General features: G+C 46.7%; 1 protein-coding gene across 9 annotated transcripts in view; it reads right to left on the reverse strand.

Moving 5' to 3' along the window:
• BANP (BTG3 associated nuclear protein) overlaps window positions 1–23,820 on the reverse strand; it is a 117,783-nt gene that overhangs the window by 48,466 nt on the left and 45,497 nt on the right. For 6 of the 9 annotated variants that reach the window (XM_019742733.2, XM_019742727.2, XM_019742730.2 and 3 more), the window contains 3 exons: window positions 17,642–17,758; window positions 15,762–15,937; window positions 2,059–2,298 (listed from right to left, as the gene is read on the reverse strand). In XM_019742733.2, the coding sequence (XP_019598292.1) occupies window positions 2,059–2,298; window positions 15,762–15,937; window positions 17,642–17,758 (533 nt within the window). The remainder of the gene's footprint in view (window positions 1–2,058; window positions 2,299–15,761; window positions 15,938–17,641; window positions 17,759–23,820) is intronic. The other 3 variants (XM_019742736.2, XM_019742735.2, XM_074314467.1) reach the window with 1 other exon arrangement.

The following is a 23,820-nucleotide window of genomic DNA, read 5'->3' on the forward strand; positions in this document are numbered from 1 at the left end:
GATCCCCAAAGACACGTGGTGGGCCCCCCCAAAGAAGCCGTGTGAGACACAGTATCTGATTACTCAAGAACCCTGGCCCTGTGTACAATGCTGAAAAGTCTGCCGAGATTCATGTCCTTCCCAGGACCTCAGAAGGTGACCTCCCTTGGAAATAGGGTCTTTGCAGATGGGATTAATTACGTTAAATGAGGTCATACTTGAGCAAACTGAGCTCTAAATCCAATATGACGGGTGTCCTCATAAGGAGAGGAGGAGAGACACAGAGAGAGAGACCCAGGGAGAAGGAGGCCGTGTGATGACACAGACACAAGGAGAAGACAGCCGTGTGATGACGGAGACACAAGGAGAAAAGGCCGCTGAGGACTCCTGAAGGGGCCCATGTCACTCCTGCAACAGTAGACTGGGGCAGGTGTGACAAAGTAGCCAATGCCTACGTTCGCCACTGCTCAAGTTCAGTGCTCAGGAGTTTGATCCTGTTCTAGTTTTTGCTTTTTTTCTTTTGAGTAACCATCAGCAATGTAAATGAAACTGGGCCAAAAGGAAAAATGGTCAACAAATACTTTCAACCTTTCAAAATTCCACCTGAACTTTAACACTGAGAAGGCAGCGACTCACGACGTTTCCCAGATGAGGGAGCGCTCAGCAGGCAGCCAAGGTCTCCTCGTGCAGGGAAACAGGACTTGACCGGTTCTGTCATCGCAGTGCCTTCCACCACGCCATGCAGACTCCTGAGCACAGCACGCCCACCTGTCACCAGCCACGTGCTTCTGCTCTGAATCCCACCGGCCCAGCTTCCCCTCCCCCACTGCAGGACAGCCTCCATGCCTGTGCCTCACAACGTGTGTCACAGCCTGTACCACATTCCCAGGTACCTCTGCTGGTAACGCTATGAGAACAGTAACCCACCACCAGACGCCATCCCCCCACAGCCCTGGGCCCGATCCCGGCCGCTCTCGGAGCCTGTCCACAAGCCCTGCTCTCTGCCAGGCTTCCGCTTCCAACCACTGCGGCGTGGTCAAACTCCCCGTGACCAGCTCTCGGGGCTGCAACCACTTACATATATTTGACTACATACTGTGCGTTGGGAATCGCTTCTTGTTCATCTACAGGGGGTGCCCAAAAAATGGATACAAGGGGACACTTTCGGCAACATTGCCCGAGCAGTAGTTCTCCATAATCAGAAATGTCTGGACGCTGATGGTAACCACTGTGAGCATCTCTTGTAATTGAGGAAGTCAAATGTGACTTGTATTCGTCTTTTGTTATCAGTACATATCGAATATTACAATTTTAATACAGTTTTCCTTTCTTAAAATGTGTATACATTTTTTTGGCACCCTCTGTATACATCTCAACAGCGCTTCACACCGTGAGTCACACTGTCACACACCATTACACGGTATCCTGTCACCAAGCAAACCCATGTGTCCTTAAGCTTGCACGCACATTCTGCACGGTGCCCACAGATCCTAGTGGTGCCCACTGCAGTAGGCATCATGCTTTAAAACATGGGTTGGCTGACGGTGGGCAGACCCCTGCCTGCTTTGGAAAGCCATGTTTTACTGGTACACAGCCACGCCTATTCGTTCATGTTTGGTCTATGGCTGCTTTCAGAGCTGAGTAGTTACAACACAGACCCTATGCCCGCAAAGCCGAGCACACCGATTGCGTGTCCCCTAGGAAAAGTCTGCTGACGCCTCTGACACTCTTCATCCGGGAACTGCTTTAGCCCCACCCGAGGGACTGATGTCAGCTGGTTTCTCATACAGGTTCTCAGGAAGCTACTCAAAACAATTCTCAGGGTCTGGCAGGCCCACACACTCCAGTGTCTTTCCCATGGACAGGGCCCCCGGCAGTACTCACTAAAGGAAACGCTCGATCCAGAAATCCCTCTCTTTGCTCTGTGACTGGTTCTGACGCCGACATCTTCTTTAACCCACCAGCCGAAGGCCTGACACGTCCCTGAAACGCTACCTGGCAGGGCCCACCCTCCAGCCAGGTCCTTCCTGCAACCGCAGGCTAAGGGACGCGAGCCAAGCACAGGAAGCCCACACTTACACCGGATGCCGTAGATGGTGAGGGGGTCAAGTTGCTTCTTGCCATGCTTGCCCTGGCCTGACAGGTTGGAGACAGCCTGCACCTCCCGGTGGAAGAGGTAGTCCAGCAGCGTCAGCGCCATCTTCTCGGCGGTGCGGCAGTTGGTGCTGATGTGCAGCATGTCGGAGGGGATGATGGCACAGCGCACGCGCATCTCGGGGTTGTTCTCGTCCCCCAGCCAGGTGCCGTTGGGGTAGTCCTCTGCAAGAGAGAAGGGCAGGCTCAGACAAGCTCACACTCTCCAAAGGGCCCAGTGCTCAGCTCAAACACACAAGAAAGATCGAGGGGAGGGGGGGCTGGCTGGCAAATCGCTCCCCCAACTTCCAAGGTGCCGGCCAGGGGGGCTCGGGCAATTCCTGCGGTCACAAAAGAGTGGGACTTTATGTCTGATGAAGACCAGAAACGAGGCCATCATTCCCCAAAGGGCGGCCTGGGTGTCTGTTGACCCATCTCAGGAAGATGAACGGCACATGGTGTAACATGTAAATGCTCTTCTGCCTTCAAGGCTGGCTCCCGCAAGGCTACGCCCGCCTGGCTAACTCAGTTCAAAGCAAACGGAAAGCAGTGCTGTGCGCCAGCAGCATGTGTGCCACCCACCCGATGGCCTGCCCAGAGCTCTCACAAGTCTGACAACAAGAGGCTACAGAGGCCCTGGCTGAGGACGCTGCCTGACCCCACCACAGGCCTGTGTGTCTAGAAAAGGTGACATGAACAAGCTCTAGCCTCAAACCCCAAATTATCTTTACAACTCCAGGAGGGTAAAGAGTTTTTGAAAAGACTTGTGTATGGTTTCCGCTTCGCCCTGCATCCAGAAGGGTGGCAAACGGGAGTGGTCTCAGAGTGCTAACATCATGGATCAGAGAGGGAGGCCACTCGCAGAACATACTCCCTCGGGTTCCACCGGCTATGAATCCAGGCCTGACGGATTCACAGGACAGCCATGCAGAGTGTTCCGCCTCTGGGACGAGACTCAATGCACAACCCTGGATTCCGTGACTCAAGCCTCCACTTGGAACTGCTCTGTGAAGAGGCTACTTGGAAGGTGGGCATATACGAGGTGAAACAAATGATTTACATGATGGAAGCTGTTCTTCTGACCTGCTGAGGGGTCAGCAGGCCGGCCAGCTCAGCAAGGACAAAGGGCTCAGGGGGATGCTAAGCTCCTCACACTGAGTCCTTCCACTGCCCTGCTGTGGCACCCTCGCTCCCTCGACCTTCCAGCAGTGAACCTGGACGTGTACAGATCAGAAGCACCTTCCGACCTCCGGCTTGAGCACCGTGATCCCTCTCCTCTCCCTGTGGCCAAATTCCCTTCCCTGCCACTCATTCTTCCCTGGAGAATCCACCATTTGCAATTTTCAGATCTCAAAAGTTCCTAATGACAGAATGAATATCCCTAGGCCTTGTGTCTCAACATGCCCTAGACTTTGGCTTTCTCGAGGGTCGTCTGAAATGGAAACACCCAGAGCTCAACATTCATGTGTGGGACGGACCCCCACTTTCTCAAGCTTCAGCAAGGCCACAGCGATGGTCATAAGCAGGCACGAGGCTGATGTAGAGAGAAAAGAGGGAGGGCACTGAGGCAGCTAGCTCTCCCTCCTCCCCAGGAGGAGCACTTCACTTATGATCACAAATCGAGAAAACAATCTATTCTGCTTGGAAACTTGGCAGCTTTCCAAACAATCTCTTCTGACCCTAATGTGGAAGCAAGTGAAGGTGTGAGAGAGGGAGAGAGAGAGAGAGCGCGCGCACCCCCATCCCAAGCAAATGTGGGGGGGGGGGGTAGGGATGTTAACAGGGAGAGTTAAAAACCCCCCTCTGGGGCAGCCGGATGGCTCAGTTGGTTAGAGTGCGAGCTCTTAACAACAAGGTCGCCAGTTCGATTCCCACATGGGCCAGTAAACTGCACCCTCCACAACTAGACTGAAAACAATGGCTTGAGCTTGGAGCTGGGCCACCGGTGGGTGGCCGGTCGGCTCAGTGGTTAGAGCGCAGTGCTCATAACACCAAGGTCGCCTAACACCAAGGTCGGCAGTTCGATTCCCACATGAGCCAGTGAGCTGCACCCTCCACAACTAGATTGAAAACGACTTGACTTGGAGCTGAGCTATACTGCCCCCACAACTAGATTGAAAAACAACAACTTGACATCCTTGATATTCTGGAAAAACACAGTTCCCCAATAAAAAAAAAAACAGAAAAAACAACAACCTCCCTCTGGGAGCTGGGATCTAAGAGGGGCTCCAGCTTTCTGCTGAGTGTCTACTAGGCCTGTAGGCTGTCATGTCATGTCATAGGCATACTCATTACTGCTTTAAGATTTCTCATGAGCTTTATTTTGAAATGTCCCGATATTTACATTCCGGCCTCATGCACAGAAGAGGTCCCGACAAAGGGTGGTCAGCCCTGCCTTGCTTCGCCAAAGACCTGGAGCAGAGCAGAAAACCAAGTGGTTAGCCGTCTATGACTCCTACATCCTGCCCGCTTCACAGGCAGCCTCCCCCAGCCCAGCTCCTGAGTCACGAGATTTGCATGACCATCAGGCGAGGCTCGGTAACCCTGGCAAGATGACCACGTCCTCACTGGGGTGGACCGGCGGTTGGAAGGACTGCTTAGGGTGTTTGAGGCTGGGCTCCTGGCTTTAGCTAAGGACAGAAAACAACTCACAAATCTAATTTTTGGAACTCAGACTAAGAGATGAGTAAGCAGTACCATTTCTCAGAAACATCAATGGTTTGGAAGTAAAGAGGGGGTGCCATGAGCATATGCTGAGATATGTGCATTTTTCTGAACGTCCTCACCAGCCAGGCTTCCCCACACGTGGTTCAGAATCACCTCCTCACTGCTCCTGGTCAAGTGTGAGTGCACAAACTGAAATTCTCGATGCATCCAAGGGACATCTGAGAACCTGAGTTACTCAGGGGAGCTGCCCATACTGAGCTCATGAACAGAGGGGAGGGTGGATACAATGAACAGAGAAGTGGCAGCTACAAGATGGGAAGTGCCACACAGCGGAGGGGCAGAGCTGATCACTTCAGACGGAGGCCAGGGCCGGCCTCAGCAATGAGAAGTCTGCAAGCAGATATGGTAACGAACCACCTGTGTGGAGAACCACAGAAAAGGTTCCAAAAGAAGGAGCGGCTCACACTGGCCTGGGCCGGGAAGCGCCAGGTGCTCTGGGAATGAAATGGAGCCAGTGAGGTCAGAGCAGGGAGCACGGGGCAGACCCGTGAGAACAGAACAGGGAGTGAGAACACAGAGACGGGAGACAGGGCGACAGAGGGCGCACGTGGCCACCTCTGGGGCGACTCAGCAGTCCAGGAAGGACCCATGGCATGTAGGCATTACATCTCACGACAGGATCTGCAGTGTGTGAACCTCCCGCGGTCAAGCAGGGATGCTAACTGACCGCGAATACAGTGTCAGGCTGAAGGTGGTACCTAATGACACCACGTTTCTGGACTTAAATGCTTGAGCCCAGGAAGCGGGGCAGCATCGTGAGTCACCAGGGGTGGGAGGCGATGCCACCTTGCCTCCGTAACCACCATCAATATTGCACACGGGCCAGTGCAAGGACGGTGGCCTGCGGCTCTCAACCTAAGTAGCAGCACTGCCCAAGGTCACGGTGGCCTTTCTCAGGCATAACAAGTTATGTGAACCCTGCTCGGCAAGCTCCTCGTGTTTACATATTTTTAAAGCAATGTAAACACTGGACAAGAGCTCAGTGTTGTTTTCCAAACAGCAAGTCAACATCTCGTCAAAGTGATACTGAGCCTGTGTAGGTGGAATGTTGGCAGGGTGGCCCTTCAGTCCAAAGGGGTGATAACTCGAGCTCTCTCTATAAACTCGCCGTGAACCTCAATTCTTACTCGAGCCCCAAGAAACAGCTTCCTGCCGAGCTGCCCTCCGCACCCCGTCCTCTCCTTCCACCAAAGTCACACTATCTGCACCGTGAGGTCTCCCGCTGGCACCTCGGCGTCCAGGCCCTGCCCAGCCTCTCGAATCACAGGCTGTGGGGTAGGGCCCAGAAGCAAGGGGGCTTCTGACGCTCACAGCCCTGTACTAGGAGCACCTCACCATGTCCAAACCCTGTACTTGGCCCCGGTGCTCAGTGACGTGTGGGAGAAAGAGCCGTCCTCCTTCCACATGTCACACATTAGACAGCCTCACAGTTCCAGCAACAATCGAGACAACACACCAGCAGGCTGGCGCTGTGACAGTCCATCTACAGGAATGCAGGAAACACACATACAAGGCAGGTATTTTCCCCCAGGGGCTGTGCACACCTCACTGGGCCGACCATCAGGAAGCAAGCTTCAGTGCCCACGGCAGCCCTGCTCCCTGCTGACGCCTGCCTACAGATGAAAGCCCAGCCTCAGTGCTAAGCAGATGGACTTTCGGAAATGTAACCAGAATATTCTGGAGGATGAAGGATGTCATTTTAAACTCCTACAGTAGTTATAATTTCAGTAATTGTTTCAGGGAATACTGTCCATCCATCCCCCCACCCCCCCCAAAAAAAACAGCAAATCAGTCTAAAAATTAACTTTCCTTATTTTCCCTCCCTTATCACTCCAGAAAATAATGGCTTACAGTTCTCTGGTAACACAGGAAATTATCCAGAAACTTTATTTCAAGCAAATATCTCAAGATTTTAAAAGGCATTTTAAATAACCCATTTATAATTTAGTCATTCCTGACTTGACTTATATGCCCTGGGAACTGCAGTTGTGTGGTCATCTCTCAAGCAAGAAGTCCAGGCTAGGTGGTTAAGAAACAGAGGTTGCAGCAATTCTGACCAACCCAGAGGTGAAAAATCATTGCTATGGGAACAGGGGACCCATCCCAGAGGGAAGAGAGGACCAGGGCTCCACCATCACCATCCGTGGGGCTCTGGGGAGCACCTCTGAGCCCCTTGGCAAGAAGAGGCTCACCAGGGACGCTGGGTGCACTTTTCGCACCCAGGTCATGCTGGGCGCACCGGCTGACTCAGCTCTGCTCCCCTGCAGCCCTAACTCACCTCCAACTTGGAGCCGGAGCCCATTCTGGATCCCTGCTTCTCACCAGTGACAATAAATCATGTCTTTCAAATGGAAAACAAGACAGAGTACTTGCCCACATAAATATTTGAGAAATTTGAGATATTCGCCTTTTGACAATTCAGAAAGGACGTATTTATTTTACTAAAATCACTTGGTCCAGTTTTGGCATCTGAAACAATGGACAGATTCTAGTAGCTTTATTTGAAAACTACCAGATTATAAGAAAAATAAACTTGCTTTCTATTACAATCATCTAAATATTCAATGAAATTAACTGGCACTTCTAAAAAAACCTATTGTAATGAAAACCCTTCAGCAGTAACTTGAAGGTTCTTACCATTAAAACAGCTGAGAATACACATATTTGTTTTGAGGTTCTATTTTGGTGCCAGGAAAATGAAATGAAAAGGAGGACCTCGTTCTCGTGGTCATCAAGTCTAAACCAAGAAACACAAGCAGCTGCTGTTACGCTTCCTTCCCCTCTTGTTGACATACATGCACACATACATACGCACATACGTTCTCCTGAGATCATGCCGCACACTCCTGCCAACAATACCAGTCAGCCTTGGTTCCCAGTCACTCTGCCATCCCAGGGCCTAGACTGAAACAAATCTCTCTTCCCAGGACGAGTGCTAACCGTGTGAGACAAAGATAAGGCAGTATTTACTCAGCACCTACTATGCGCTGGGACTTCACATGCATTATTGCAACTCTGGGGCTCTCTGCTAAGCAAACATGGACACTGAACTGACTTGATATATAAACAGCAAAACCCACGTCTGTGGACAGCAGCTCTGCACACATCTTGCGCATGAATGAGCTCATAAAGGGCAAGGCTGGACAGTCTAGAAGGTTACCAGTCACTCCAAATGCCATCTCGCACCGGTCAAGCCTAACTTGCCACCTCGGCTCTTTCCAAAAACAAAGTGGTTTTGCCCGTGGTGTCCCTCTCCGCCCCCACAAGTCCTCTCAGGGTCGGCAACTCTGCTGGGAAAGGGCACGGGAGCAGGGGCCCACTTCCTGCAAACGTGCTGCTTGGACACACCTATGGGTTCCAGTTCTGCCACCTCTGCTCCCAGAACGCCCCCACACCCTCGCTGAGGGCAGCTGGTCCAGTAGCTATCACAGAGACAACATATTTAGTTATTTGCAGCCATGAGAAGTGACTCTACCCAAAGGATAACAAACAAACAGAAAGAGGGCAATGATTCACTAAATGCTGCACAGTTGTTTCAAGACTCGGAACATGGGGTCAGTTCTACAAGACAATGAACTTCAGTTCAATTTAGTTCCTCAAGGTCAGCCTCCATCGTCTCCAGGGAAGTCTTCATGGAACAGATTCAGGGCCTGAGGTGGTGTCAGGTTGTATTTCCCATCTATCCCCCAAATTAACTTTCCTCTGGCTTTTGTAAAGGCCTGCTCAAACTGTTTATGCATTTTAAAAGCAACAAACTGCATAAAATGGAAGAAATGGTTTCAAACATGAAAGGTAATACAGGATAAATCCACACAGACTACACTGCCAGTGTCCTGAACCCTTTCAGGCTGCATTACTATATACCCACATCATGGCTCAGAGTGTTTTCAAAGCCAGGATGTGGATTTACCATAATTACAAATAATGAATTCCTTCCACTGGAGGTGGAGAGTAAGAATCCTACGTATTACATGAAACATTTTATTGTTGCACTACTTACAATTCTCTGCCCCATAAAAGAACCATGTATTGCGGTATTCCAGGATCCTTGGGGTTATTTTTATGTATGTAAAAATAAAGCTACACTTGTCACAGAATGTCAGCTACGGCTACCTGCTAGCTAAACTTCTATGATGTCATATATAGCTGCTTCAAAAAGATCTTCACCCCAACCATGTATCAGTGGGTATTTAATGACTATTTGGGATGGGAAAGGGGGCAGAACGATTAAAAGAAAAGGAAAACACATGGCATGTTCTGAATGATGGCATGCCTACCCATCAAGACGACACCTGTGAACCCCAGGTGGCTCCCTAACAGGTCCTGTCCTTCCTATGCAACCAGGATTTGATAACTACATGAAAGAGAATTTGAGAAATCTGTAAGATTGACATTCCACAAACTACAAATTACAGAGATTTCAACTTAGAAATGGTATGTTCTGCTGTTTTCTTTTAAAAGAGGTTTCTGGTATGGGCTATTTTTGCTTTGTTTTTTGTTTTGTTTTTTTGAGTGAGATGTTTTAGATCAACAATCGTATTACAAAGATTTTACCAGTAACACTGAAACATTTCTTAAAGTGAAAACACGATTCCACCATCCTGGAAGTCGTCTGCACACTAGCCACGGCCCGAGTTCCCTGTCACGGTACCACGGACGCCCTGCTGGCTAACGACCCTCCGAGCGGAGGAAAGGGAGCTCGAGCTAAAGTACAGCCTCAGCGTGTCCTCACCCCACGATTCACGTCCTGCCCTGGCCTCCCTCCGTCCACCCTCTGTGCTTCTGCAGGCGGTGATAGGTTGCAGTTTAAGTTATGTGCACAATTCTTCTGCTTTTACATTTCTCTGCTATCAGTTAACTCATCAGAATCACAATTATGATCATTCCCGTCTCTGAAATATTCTTGTAAAAGTCCTCAGACTCTCCGCCACGTCCATGAGGAGAAGGCGCAGAGAGAGCCAGGGCCTGACTCACTGCAAGACTTCCCCAGGAGAGCAGTCAATGTCACTAAGCGAGAGTGGGAGGAGGAGTGAAGGGACAAGACATCTCATATCGCAAAAGGACACGTGCAGTCTGCAAAGACACAGATCAGTACGATATTCATTTGTTCTGAACTCTCCAACATTCAGATCTTTCATGTTTCCCAAAGGAGTCAGGGGTTAGAAGACTGCGAAGCCTGCTCTAGGAGAGTCCTGTCTATACAGGCAGAATGCAGTACACCACATAGCTACACACACCACGGGGCCCACACTAAAGCCAGCATGCCCAGTGCCTATGGTGGTCAGAATTCTAAGTTGGCCCCATGGCCCCTGCCCACAATTATGTCACGAGGCAAAAGGATCCCACAGGTATCACTAAAGCCACTCACCAGTTGACCTTAGGGTGGGGGAGAGTCTCTGGGTGGACCAATCACGTGAGCCTTATCACAGCAGAATCTTCTCTGCTGGTGGCAGAGGGGGACGATGGAGACGTCAGAGGGTCATGGGGACAAGAGAGCTCTCCGCTGTAAGGCAGAGGGGCCATAGGGCAAGAACCTGAGCACAGTCCCTGGCCAACAGCCATCAAGAAAACAGGGGCACTGGTCCTAGAACCCCAAGAACCCAAACCTGCCAACACCCTAAATGAGCTTGGAGACAGAGCTTCCCCAGCGCCTCTAGACACAAGCCCAGCAGGCTCGACACCTTGACAGAGGCCTCGTGAGCCCGAGCAGAGACATCTGCTCTCCAGACCTATGAGATAATAAACAGTGCTGTAAGATCCACTACGTTGGTGGTGACGTGTCATGCAGCACAGAAAACACAAATGCATCAGTACATGTAAGAGGGAACTGGAAAGGGATGCGAGGGAGGCCTCTAACCCTTTGCCCTGACGCACTTGGGGCTCTGAAGTGGCAGGAACACACGACACTGTTCAGCGTGACTTTGGAGGCCGCGTGGCTGGTCAGAGTCACAGAAACTACTTCCAGAAATGTGTTGGGTCAAACATTAACACAGGGAGTACAAGGTATTTATGAGTCATTTCCAAAATGGGATTAAATCCATGTTCAGGCCAATCACTGGACTGCTCTTTCCCAGCTCTAAATTCATCGACAAGTTTTTGAAACCCAAGTGCTCCATCCATGCTTGAGCTGCGCCCGAAACCCAGTGTTCACACACCTCTCCTCTGACCCTCACTCCGCGGTGCTCCCAGCTCACACTTCAAATGTTTCAATGAAACATCACCTTCCCCATGTCCCTTTTCTATACCAGACAATCTCTGGAGCAAACGTCATTAACTCTGGAGTGAAAGGACGAGCCCGGGAAGAAGGACTGCAGCTTTTTCAGTGATGGACGAGGTGCCGGAGGTGAGGACCAGGGGAGCCCGCAGGCTGGGGAGAGACCAGGCCAGGAATGAGCAGAAGGAGGCTTTTCAAAACACACCCTGCTGGGCCAGTCCTCCCAGAACTGGAACACACACTACTTCGAATTTGGCACCAATTTCTGAGCCCTTATACATGAAGGTGTTTACAGTCTGACTGTGAACCTCATTCCCACGTGACACCTCCAGTGAGTGTCCATAACATTTTACCCTTCCAACCAACCTATAAAAACTGACGGCCCGCCTTTCTGGTTTTAGACACAGTTAACTTTGTACCTGCAGCCCAAATACCCATGCGTATTGGGGAGTGATGTGACATCTTTAAGCTATAAACAGACTGATAATCTGTGGTTTTTCAACCGGCAATTCAAGATGGTTGAGTTACATATAGGACCGTGATACAGGAAAAGGGAAAAAAACAAATGGTTTTTGGTACTGAAGCCAATTCTTTCCCCAACAATATGAGCACATTCCACAGAAACTGCATGACCACACCACTGACTGACAGCCAAGGCCACCTACTCAGGCCGGGATGCCACCAGCTGGGAGGGCAACTCCTCGACTGCAAGGCAGGGCCAGACCAGACGGGCCTCTTTCCCTGTGAATTCCTGCCTGCTGAGCAGGGATGTCATCGTGAGCTCAACCACGACTAAAGCAGGTGTGAAAGGGCGCCTCGGCATAAATGACCCCCTCCACTGGGCACAGACAGGGTGGCCCTAATCAGTGTCATGTGTCCATTCTGAAACTCAGCATGAGACATTGAAATGGTGTCACCTTCCCAGGCACTGTTCTGGATAGCCCTGCCGGTCTCCCTTCTCGGATCTCGGATAAGCTTGGCATTCACTATAGGGCCATGCTCAAAGATCCACTCATATTCTTATACTAGTTTCTAGTTTCTCTTTATTAACTTCATTTTATTTTGGTCGCTAACCTCTTTGTAATCCTATTCTTAGTGGCATCCAATTGACGATTGCCGATAAAATGTGTCTTAATGTTACCACACAAAAAATGTATGCAAAAAATTTTTATATACAAAATAAACTATGGAAATAAATTCCCAAGAAATGTTCTTCTGCTAACTGTCCCTCTTTGTGTAGGTACAGCTGATGTTTTGTAAACACAGCAATTTGTATCCATCTTATTTCGGAGCCTCTGGCACCATGAACATCCTGGAGAACATGCCCAACTTCCTGTTACTGTGACACAAAATGAACTGCTTCTCCCAGACTGCATTTCGCCACCCCCACGGAGCACATCACAGATAGTTACCATAGAAGTCAGTAAGTATACTGACTGGGCTTTGGAACATTCAGGAAGACAACCTCTGATATTAATTCAATTATACCTGAAGTACAACCCTTCCCCACTAAAATTAAGTACCCAACATTTTATATGTAGGATTAGTCAAGTTTTGTAAGAATTATCAAATGCATAATAAACAGCAGGAACTTAAACTCTTCATTAAGACTCTAAATCCCTTCATTAATGAACAGATCCCATTTTTGGTCCCTTTTTGCTAATTTGTTTCTCTAACTCAATTAGCCAGCTTAATCTTTGAAGGATTATACCCACCACACTTTCAGTACTTAACCCAGAAGTACACAAAGACCAAAACCTCCAAGGGAAGACAGGAACAAGAACTAAGGAGTAAGTTTATTGTTCACTGTTCTCAACAGTTAGCATTTCTTTCTTATGTAGTTTATGCCACAGACAGAACTGCCTAAGCAAAATACTGGGATAAGATGATACAGTACCTTCGCAGAATAATACAGTAACTCCAAATTTGATATAAAACTGCATGTCCATTCATGCAAACCATTTGGAATTCTTCAGAAGTAACCATTTTGAAACCTGTGGTTTCCCAAAACTTCAGGCACTGAAACAATTTTATAAGAAGATAAGAACAATCTGTCTTGTTGCAGCTCTAGGCTCTTATCAGGAATTAAAATGACTCAATCTAAAGATGAGCTTATGGCCCTTTAGCACTTTGCATATTAATAATCCTTCTCTAATATAAACTAGCTGACTTGACATTCTCTCCAGTTGAGCAAGCTGTTCTAGTCTTGGGGGAGGACGCAACAGGGAAACAGCTAATCCAATTTTCAGTGTATTCATAAATCTCACAGAAATGTTTAACAGATGATGCCACTACAGGTCGATAGTGAATCTGATACAAGAGACATTAATGGATTAGCTCTTTTTCCAACATTACATACACAGCAGTCACTTAAAGATGACTCCCACCTTCCCCAAACCACCGTGCCAATGAAGGCAGCTCAACTTGAGTTCTCATAACACTGAAACGGCTGGGGGAGACGTTCCCAAGGACAGTGTCAGTAAAACAGATCTTTTACAAAATGATTCTCCTAATGGTAAAATGGAATGGTCCTGAATGATAACCTCTTCTGCAAAATATAGAAAATTTAAAAGCAGAAAAATTTCTCTAATTTGCCCCAATCCTAACCTGTGTTATACATTAGTCACGTTTAACGGAAGCAATTAGTTTTAAAGGTGATTATAAAACTTTGCTCAAAGCCTCTGCTAAAGAAAAATGTTTTACACAAAGTGTATCATCTCACATTTAAATAATTTACAATCAGATACAAAAGAACCCATATTTTTTCTTACAGATCTTAATAATACTAATAAAAGCTCAAATTTTGATTCCTTTTTGTTCATTTGAGTGTCAGTCTGCGATTTCCCCCACTGCAGTATATTTCATATTGATCATATTGCATTAAGAAACAAACATTTAAAAGTTAAAATTCTTTGCTTTTATGATAACCCCAGACTTTCCCAAAATTATGAAATGTTATGTATCTATCTAAGCTGATGGAGTTAAAACCAAACAAATGGTCGGCCTAAAGTGGGTAGCCAGATCTGGTGAGTATTTACCCAAAATCAACATGAAAAAAGAGTAAGAACAATTAGTTTTCGCTGCAATTGTTGCAAATGTGATTTTATGCAATATCCATGAGGATGAAATCAGCAGCATCCCTCTTTCCCTCAAATTTAATGTATAAAACAACTAGTCGCCCCGACCCAGCAATTTCACTCCCGGGTATCAATCGACCCAAGAAAAATGGCCACATACAGCCACACAGAAACCTATACACAAATGTTCACAACTGCACTACGCATAACAGTCAAAAAGTGGAAACCAAGTGTCCATCAACAGATGAGTGGATAAATAAAATGCAGTCTATCCATACAGGTAGAATATTATTCAGCCATAAAAAGAAATGAAATACTGAAGACTGCTACAACATGGATGGCATCATATGATTCCATTTATACAAAATGTCCACAGTAGTTAAATCCATAGAGACAGAAAATAGATTAGTGGTTGCCAGGCGCTGGGGGGAGGAAGAATTGGGAGTAACTACTATGGAGTTTCCTTTTGAGGTGATGACAATATTCTGGAATTAGATAGTGGTGATGGTTGCATAACTTCGTGAATATACTAAAAACCACTTAAGTGTATGCTTTTTAAAATGGTGAATTGTATGGTATGTAAATTAGAACTCAATTTTAAAAAAAGGTTGCCCCTAATTCTCTTCTCTTTCCACCTTATTCTGCCATCCCACTCCTAGCAATTTAAGTTAGAGGTGAACAGCATTTTGAGGAAACCACTGTTTTCAATGTTTTAGATATGGTGACAAGTCTTTCTAACAGGATGATCTTTACTCAGCAGAAAAATCTACCTTGCGTTTTTAGGAAAAATCAACAACTCAAATGTTGAAGCAGAAAATCCTCACAAGTTTTGACTAGTGAAGGAATTATAGGCTTTTGAACTCTGTAACAATACTAAATTTGTCTGAGTTCTCTCTCTTTTCTCTCCATGCTGTGATAAGTCCTGTTTGGGAAGCATTAAGTTAGCCGCCAAAGGTATGACAAAGGTGCCAGGTGGCAGGAATCCTTTGAAGGGTACACCAAGCCGGCCACACAGACCAAGGGCCAGGTGAGAGTACACCTCAGACCCTGGCAGGGGAGAGAAACCCCAGTGTGGGTGAAACAGGTTCACTTAGAGTCTAACAGCCACACCACACAGTTCCCTCCAAATCTCACTGGAAGAGGTAGCACAGCTCGTGGCGTGGACCGACTTGAAGGTGCTGTCACCTCCGCGAGTCCACACTAGGCCCTCCTCAGAGAGCCACGGCCAGACCTGTCGTCCCAGACAGTACTGCTCGTTACACTACTAGTTATACGAGTTACAACTGTCCCTTATAAGAAAGCCGCCAGAAGTTGGTTAAGTAAGTGAAACTGACTGACAACGTGTATGGAAATCTGTGTGAATGTGGAAAGATTTCTACTATGCAGTGGAAAAAAGTGAGTTATAGAATCATAAATCAGTGTGTGTGTTAACACAGAAAAAAGCCTGGAAGATTTAGAGATCCACAGATGTGGAATTTTCCAGGTTATTTTCACTTTCTTCATCATTTTTATATTTTGTCACTTTTGAAAAACAATAAACATGTATTACTCTTCCAAAAAGAAGTGTGTATCTGGGGGAACTGTACCTACTGCCGTTCGGGCAAAGGAAAGGAAAGGCTTTGCGGGCGCACCTTCTGAGTTCAGGGTGATGAGGGTGACGTTGTTTCCAATGTTCTGACTCCCTGACTGTCCACAGGTGGAAACGGAGTCGCTGGCCTCCGACCCGCTCTCCCCGTCCTCGTTGTGGCTGTCTTCTTGTCCCGGCACCTTCACCACGATGGTGTTCTGCCGACGCCCAGGAACCGCACTGAGCGGGGAAACAAAAACACCAGCAAGGTTGTGAGAGCAGCACAGCCGAGACAAGCACTGAGTCACTGCAATGTTCTGGCCTTCCCTTATCAGAGACTAACTTCACGCGGAGCAGGGGGTCACAAGTCTTCCCATGCAGCTCCTTCTACTAAGATTGATAGCAATTTAATGCCAGGAAATAGTCTGGGGTTGAAAGAAACTGTATACAATTTTAGAAGTTTAAAAAACTGTTTATATCATGAAGTAAAATCACAGCTCACCGCAACTGAAGGCCTAAATGTTGCTTTCCGATCACAAGTATTCCTACAAAGTATTGACATTTGTGTAAGAGTAACTTTTAAACAGTAACTTTTACGTCAAGGGGAAAGACTAAATTAAGAGGAAGTACGCCTAGAGACTTCCACTGACCCAATCCACTCCATACTTAGACATTCTAGAAATGACTCAGGCGGTGAAAACGCAGTTATCACTCCCAGTTATTCCCACTGACAAAACCCACTAAATTAGGTTTAAAAAGCCAGTCAAGAATCTCCTAGGGGAAATGCTCACCCACCAGGAGCAATGAGATACTACCAGAAAGACAGGACACAGGCCAGCTCCAAAAAGTGCTCAAAAAAAAATATCCAGAGATGTGGTACTCGCCTTTTTAATAACCCTCTCAACATCACTTCACGTGGACTGAGAAAGGGGAGAGAAGCACAATTTCCTTGTTTACACATCAAAACGGGTTTCAAATCCTGGCTCTACCCGGAGGAGGACTATCCTTTCTGGACTTGATTCCGCAGAGGCCTATCCAAGCTGACCTGGCTCCTAAAGGCTCAGACTCTGATGGCTGACCCGCACCCAGGCCACGCGAGAGGCACGCCTCACCCCGCCTCTCCTCCACTGGCCAGATCTCCCGGCCTCTGAGCCCGACACCCGGACTTCACCACCTTTTCTCCCTTCGCCCCACACGCCCACCTTCAACGGCACAGCTGGGCTCCCAGAGGCCTGGGCAACAACAATAAAGAAAACAGGACGTAGCTGGAAGAGGAACAATCTGCAAAGGAGACCGAGAGAAAAGGCAAAACAGAACTCTGTGAAGACACGGAAGCAAAAACAGCCCTCTCGGAGGCATGTTGGCAGGAAAAGCTGGGCCCAGGCTGCTAGGCAGGGCCACCTGTGGCAGACTGCATGGTCACACAAGCGTGGCAACGATGCCTTTTTGCACTTCCATCTCTGACAAAAGTTACAAACAAAATACCTCCAATGAAAAAGGTGTGAGAAAAAAGCCATCACCTCGAAATGCTTCCACCACTTAGCAAACTTACACGAGGGTGTCCATTGACCTGACACGCTGCTGGACAAACAGATACCCAGAGGTGAGTAAGCCGTGAACAGGTAAGAGGATAAGGGCTTGACTGAGTGTTGTGAAAACACAGCGCAATGTCCCTACACCACACGCTACACTAGACACAACAGTCCCAAACGCCGCCTCTCCCTGAAGCGCTGGCCCTTCTCCAGCTCGTCCGTAGGGACTTGGGCCCGCAGCATGGCACAGCCCTCCCCACCGCCAAGAACTGTGGGCAGTGCCTGTTGTGCTCAACCCACGTGAGGACAGAAATGCCGACTGTGCCTGGCTCGGAACGCTGATTTGTCCGGGAGGGGACTCATCACGGTGGCAATGGCAGTGAAAGGTGGGGTTGGTGTTGTGGCTACTGACTTGCTAATGATATTTTCCAGGGAATCCGGTGCCCTGCTGCTCAAGGGGTCTTCCATCTTGGCTACAATGGCGTTCTGCCGATCACTGTTGAGTATTACTGTAGTCTGGGGGACGACGCTAGGGAACAAAAGAATCACAAAGAAAAAGAAGACCTTAAAACAACAACATTCATTGTCAGAGTGCATAAGAGTAATTTAATACAGTCAGCTCCCAATGACCGGCCCTAAGGGAGGGAGGTGGCCCCAAGTAGAAACCACATTTAAAGCAATATACAGTTACCACTGAGCACAGAATAAACTGGAGATGGCGATTTTTTTAATAGAGTTTAACCTTCCTCGTTGTTGGCATTCTCAGTTTGCACAACGGGATAATAATGGTAAAGCTGAGTTAAAAATATTTAAATCTTTATACAGAACATAAAGATCGAGCTATCGCAAGTTGTTATTATGCAGTTAATAAGGGCTCTAAAGTAGCATGTTCGCATGAAAAACAGCTTGATATTTTTACTCATCCCATTCCAATGGATTCCTACTTGACAAACCTAGGCTTTCATAACCACTGTATTTAATCAGTATCATCCCAAAATGTTCCTGCTGCTTTGGAAAGAAAAGGGCCATCACAATAGAGGGCCTGTGGGTGGGCCACACGGCACTGATTGCCTCCAGATTCCACTGGGAGAGCACGGGAACCACGACCAAAGGGCCTCAGGGTTTCGCTTTGAAGGCCAACGATCCCAGGAAAGAAGGGCACCCTCACCGGCACCTTCCTAGAGAGGACGCACTCTATGTTTACCAGCAGCCAACAGCCTATCTCAAGGTCATGCTCACTGAGACGTCCCAGTCATTAATCTTCTAGCCCTCAGCACTTACTGCCCCAGGAAAGTTGAGCATTTGCTTTGTTGTGGAGGTCAGAGTGCCAGAACAAGCACTTGAAACGCACAGCAGTATGACCTGAAAAAAGTGTCATTCTTGGATTTCACACTCCAAGACACAACTCTGAGGAAACATCGCCTTTACACAGAAGATTTCACGTGACCAACAGCACACGTGCAAATCCAGCCCACTGGCACAGCCGCACGGCTGTTAACCCCCGGCCAAACATCAGTGCACAAATGGCTCCACTTCCTATCCAAGTAAATGGCAGGACCACTGGCCTTCGAAAACAAGAGCATGATCAACTGCACTTCACTCAAAGGTATTTATTATTTCTTTTCAATTATTCGACTTGTTCTTTGGTGATACCTAAAGTCACCCACCAAACCCTGATGACCTAGCCACAGGTCAGGCTCGCGAGTAACCTAGGTGACCTCTGACTCGGTACTGTGGTCACATATAGGCTGACGATGTCATGCTCCTCATATATCAAAACAGGAGACAAAATAGTTTGCACACATTTGGTATTTCCAAAGTGTATTCCATGGAACACTAGTGTCCCCCAGGATCCCACACACATACCCTGCCCACGCCCTCTCATTCCATGAGGGTCTACTGAGTAGTAAGTAGTTCCCTAATGGACGTTACCACATTAACGGTCTGAGAAGTCCTGCAAGAAATACATAGATTAAAATTTATTCATGCTCATCTGGAAGTTGTTTGACTAAACATACCTTTTTCCCCTGGAGAGTCTTATTAAGATCAAGGAAATACTGTTCAGAGGCCAGCTTCAAGCTGGAATAAATGTAGCCCTAGAGGTACCAGAGGTACCCCAAGGCTTCCAGGAGGTTCCCGGGTGTGGACAGCTCTCAGCAACTCAATTTCCAGATCCTGACTTTCCAGAATGTTCTATTTCCTAAAAACGATGCTTCTTGGGAGAATGCCTCTAGTCTACGTGTTTGTTCCCTTTCACAAAGCTCTTTTCCCACTTTAAAAGAAAAAAATTACCTCACTCTAATTATACTCAGACGCACTGTCCATCCAGGAAATGAACACCTAGGTACCAACACAGGGCCAGTCTGAAACACAGCAATGCCTCCACTGACCGACTGGAAAACCCTTCAGTGAGTTACTGCTCCAAAATTCTTCACTTTCAACAAAACTGACAGGATCTAGTTAAATATTCAGCTCACAGATCATCAAAAATAATTTCTGATGATAGACCACTACAATTTTTGGCATGTAACGTAAAGAACTGAGGAACTCCTTCCTTTCCCACATATTTACTTATGGGAACAAAGTTTCTCAGAACTTAAAACTGTAAAAACTAAAAAGAGAAATAGAACCAACGTGAACCCTGTCTCATTTTAAGCGGTGTCATAATTATCGTGGGGTTCAGAAATTAACTAAGACTAAATCCACATCCATCTCAAAAATACATTCACAATACTGTGTTATTAAGAATTCATTATAAACGAGTGATAAACATTTGTGTTGTTGTGTTCAACTGTGTACTAACAATTATAATGAGAACTCAATACAGAAGAGCTTTTTTAACCCTTGGGGTCTTCCAGTTACAGGAAACAAACATTTCAGCTTCAATTTCTATCCCTATTTGTGATGCAAAGGAGTGTGACAGCCTGGTTGACAGGATAAAATTTTGTGAGGGGAAAAACAGGAATCAAAGTTCAAAAAGCAAAGGAACAATGCAAAATTTGGCTGCCGAAAGTTTACTCATGGGATTTTTTAAATGGATGACGGTATTTAGATTATAATGAAAACATTTAAAGAGCAATGAATCCATTTTGTTTTTAAATATCAGTATTACAATATGCCAGAAATTACACCCTTTCTACTAATGCAATTTATGTCAACCTCAAATTGTATTACAAAAGAACGAAAAGAATTTCGTTTTTCAAAAATTATGTAACATCTACCATGTTTCCCCGAAAGTAAGACCTAGCTGGACAATCAGCTCTAATGCGTCTTTTGGAGCAAAAATTAATATAAGCCCCAGTCTTATTTTACTATAATATAAGACCATAATATAATACCGGATCTTATATTAATATTTGCTCCAAAAGACACATTAGAGCTGATTGTCCGGCTAGGTCTTACTTTTGGGGAAACAGGGTATATCATATTAAGAAGAATGAAGTAGTTCTCTAAGGGTTGATATGGAAACATTGTCACAATATTAAGTTTCTTGACTGGCTGAATTACAGCCCCCAGTCATTCAATCAGACATTCACCTGGTACTCCTGTGAAGGGCTTTTGCAGATGTGAGTAAAAGTCTACCTGGTGGATGTCAAAAGAAAGATGATGCTGGGTGGGCCTGGCCTAATCAGATGGAACGTTGGAGGGGAGGTTTAGGCTTTCCCTGGTCTTGGAGACTCCAAACAGCTCCCGCCAGCTGACCGTGATCTTCCCTTCCTGTCCACCTGACCTACAGACTTCCGACATGCTTTGGCTGCCCCCACAGCCGTGCAGGCCAATCCCATGTGATAAATCTCTCATGGGGGCTCTCCCTAGCTCGCTCTCTTTCTCTCTCGCTCTCTCTCTCTGTCACATGTATCTCCTATTGGTTCTGCTTCTATGGTTGAACCCTGATACATTCTGAAATAAGTATAGATCCACAGGAAGTTATAAAAGAAGTACATCAAGTCCTGTGTCCCCAGTGGTGACATCCTATAACCTGTGGTTCAATACCAAACGTAGGAAAGTGGACTCGGAACAATAGTGCTAATGAGACTACAGGCCTTGTTCAGGTTTCACCAGTTTGTGCGCACGGGGACGTGGTCTGAGGGCTTCAATGCACCTGACCCTGGGCATACATCTGCGTGCTATTCCACTGCCACCCTCCCGTCCCACCCTGTCCCCCAACAACCACGAGCCTATTCTCCATCTATAGTTCCAACATTTCGAGAAAGTTACAGGCATGGAAGCATACAGCACATGACTATTTGAGACTGGCTTTTGGCACTCAGCACAATGTCCCCAAGGTCATCCAAGTGGCAGCACATATCAGCAGCTCACTATGTGTTGTTGCTGCATGTTTGTCCAGGCGCGAGTGTTTGTTTCCAGGTGTACCAGTTTGTTTAACCTTTCACCCACAGAAGGGCATCTGGGGTGTTTGCAGCTTTGGGATATTACAAATAAAGCTGCCATGGACATCCATGAAGAGGTCTGTGTGAACAAAAGTTTTCATTTCTCTGGGACAAATGCCCAAGAATGTGATTACTGGGCCATATGGCAAGTACATGTTTAGCTTTATAAAATACCGCCAGACCATGTTCCACAGCGGCTGCACCATTTTACATTCGCACCAGCAATGGAGGAGTGATCCAGTTTCTCCACATCCTCGTCAGCATTTATTTGGTGGTGTCACTATTTTTTCATTTAGCCATTGTGGTAGGTGTGGAGTGATTATGTCACTGTGGTTTTCTTGGCCCATTTTCTCATTGTATTGTTTGTTTATTTACTGTTGAGTTTTGAGAGTTCTTTATTCTAGATACTAGTCTTTTTGTCAGGTGAGTGGTTTGCAAATGTTTTCTCCTAGTCTGTGGCTTGTCTTTTCATCCTCCTAGCAGGTCTTTCACAGAGCACAAGTTTCTTATTTTGATCAAGTCCAATTTATCTTTTTATGCTGTTGGTGTCAAGTCTAAGAAGTCTTTGCCTAACACCTAAGTTCAAGAATTTTCTCCTGTGTTTTCATCTAAAGGTTTCTCAGTTTCACATTTACATTTAAATCTGTGATCCATTTAAAATTAATTTCTGTTCAAGTTGTGAGACTGACATTGGGGTTCTTTTATTTTGCCTGTGGATGCCCAATTCTTCCAGCACCGTTTGTTAAAAGTCTGTCCTTCCTCCATCGAACTGCTTTTGCACCTTTGTCAAACACTAGTTGGGGGCATATTAGTGAGGGTCTATTTCTGGGCTCTCTATTCTGTTCCACTGATCAATTTATCTACCCCTCAGTCATTTTGTTTTTTAAAAACTTTCTTTTGTGTTCAATACATGCCTTCACAATCTTAAATCATTATCTCTACCTTTGTGGTTGAAGCGCCTGTGAAATAAAAACTTACCAAAATTAAGGAAAAGGAAAGCAGCTAGACCCACAGGCTGTCCTGTTTTAATTCTATTATGCTAATTCACAAGCTGAATATTCTTGCTTAACTCTAAGATTATGCTAATTACACACTGAATACTCTTGTCTAAATACAGCACCATTCAGAAGTAAAACACGCCCTAGAGCTTGGCCCCGAGGCCTGGGACGGGGCAGAACAAGGACCATTCGCTCCTTGAGGACAGTGGCTGTGAGTGCAGACTCCAGCAGGGGCAGTCAGGGCAACGGAACTGCCAAGTGCTCTGTGGGAAAGGAGTCCCTCAACCCTGGAAGCCTGAGGGGGCCCTGCAGTACCTTCCCTGCAGAGATGAGCAGCCCACTGCACACATAGGCCAACAACCTGCCCAGGCCACACCGCTGGGAAGTGGCGAAGTTAGATTTGAGCCCGAAGTCCTCAAGCAGCAGGGCCAACAATCTTAACCACCATCAGTGAAGCAGGAGTCTACAGCCCCCAACTTCTGGAATATCAGAAGTTCCTGGGGAAGCGAGGGCCCATTCCCAGACAGCCTGGGCCTTTAAAAAACAAAAACAATTCCCCCAGGTGATTCTGATGGGTGCTTCTGGTTTAAAACAACAACAATAAAAATTACACAAACCTATAATAAGAAGCACAAATCTGCTCTGTTCACTGTTTTCCCCACAGCACTCAGCACCTTCTGATCTATTACCTAGTTCACTTATTACAGTTTAGTTTGATAAGTGCTCATCCCTGTGCAGGAAACTGCTTTGTGACCACATTACAAGTACCTGTATTACTACTTTAAAACATCAAATCTTCTGCCCCCTTTGCTCATCAATCATACAAAATGGACTATTATTTAAATGGACACTTAGGAGCTTTATTCAAGTCCATGTAAAAACAAAAAAAAAAAACCCAAAATAAAAGACATCAAAAAATCCTCTCCTTGAAAAATACAGGATTTAAACTATTTTTCACAAGTTTTTATTTGCCACTTTTTTTATTACAAAAGAAAAATTAAAAACGAGTTGGACAAAAGTAGTCTTGGGTTGAACCAGAGGGCTTGGAGCCCATACAGTGGTCTAGCACAGGCAAGGTTTACGGGGATGATGACACCAGGACAGGACCAGCCAACACTTGACAGGTTAGTGTCTGATGTGCAGAGAGCTCAACAACACGCACATGCAGACCTGGGACAGACAGAGAAGGGTCAGGTGGACCG

This window comes from Rhinolophus sinicus, linkage group LG11, assembly GCF_036562045.2.
Source record: "Rhinolophus sinicus isolate RSC01 linkage group LG11, ASM3656204v1, whole genome shotgun sequence".
Taxonomy (NCBI): domain Eukaryota; kingdom Metazoa; phylum Chordata; class Mammalia; order Chiroptera; family Rhinolophidae; genus Rhinolophus; species Rhinolophus sinicus.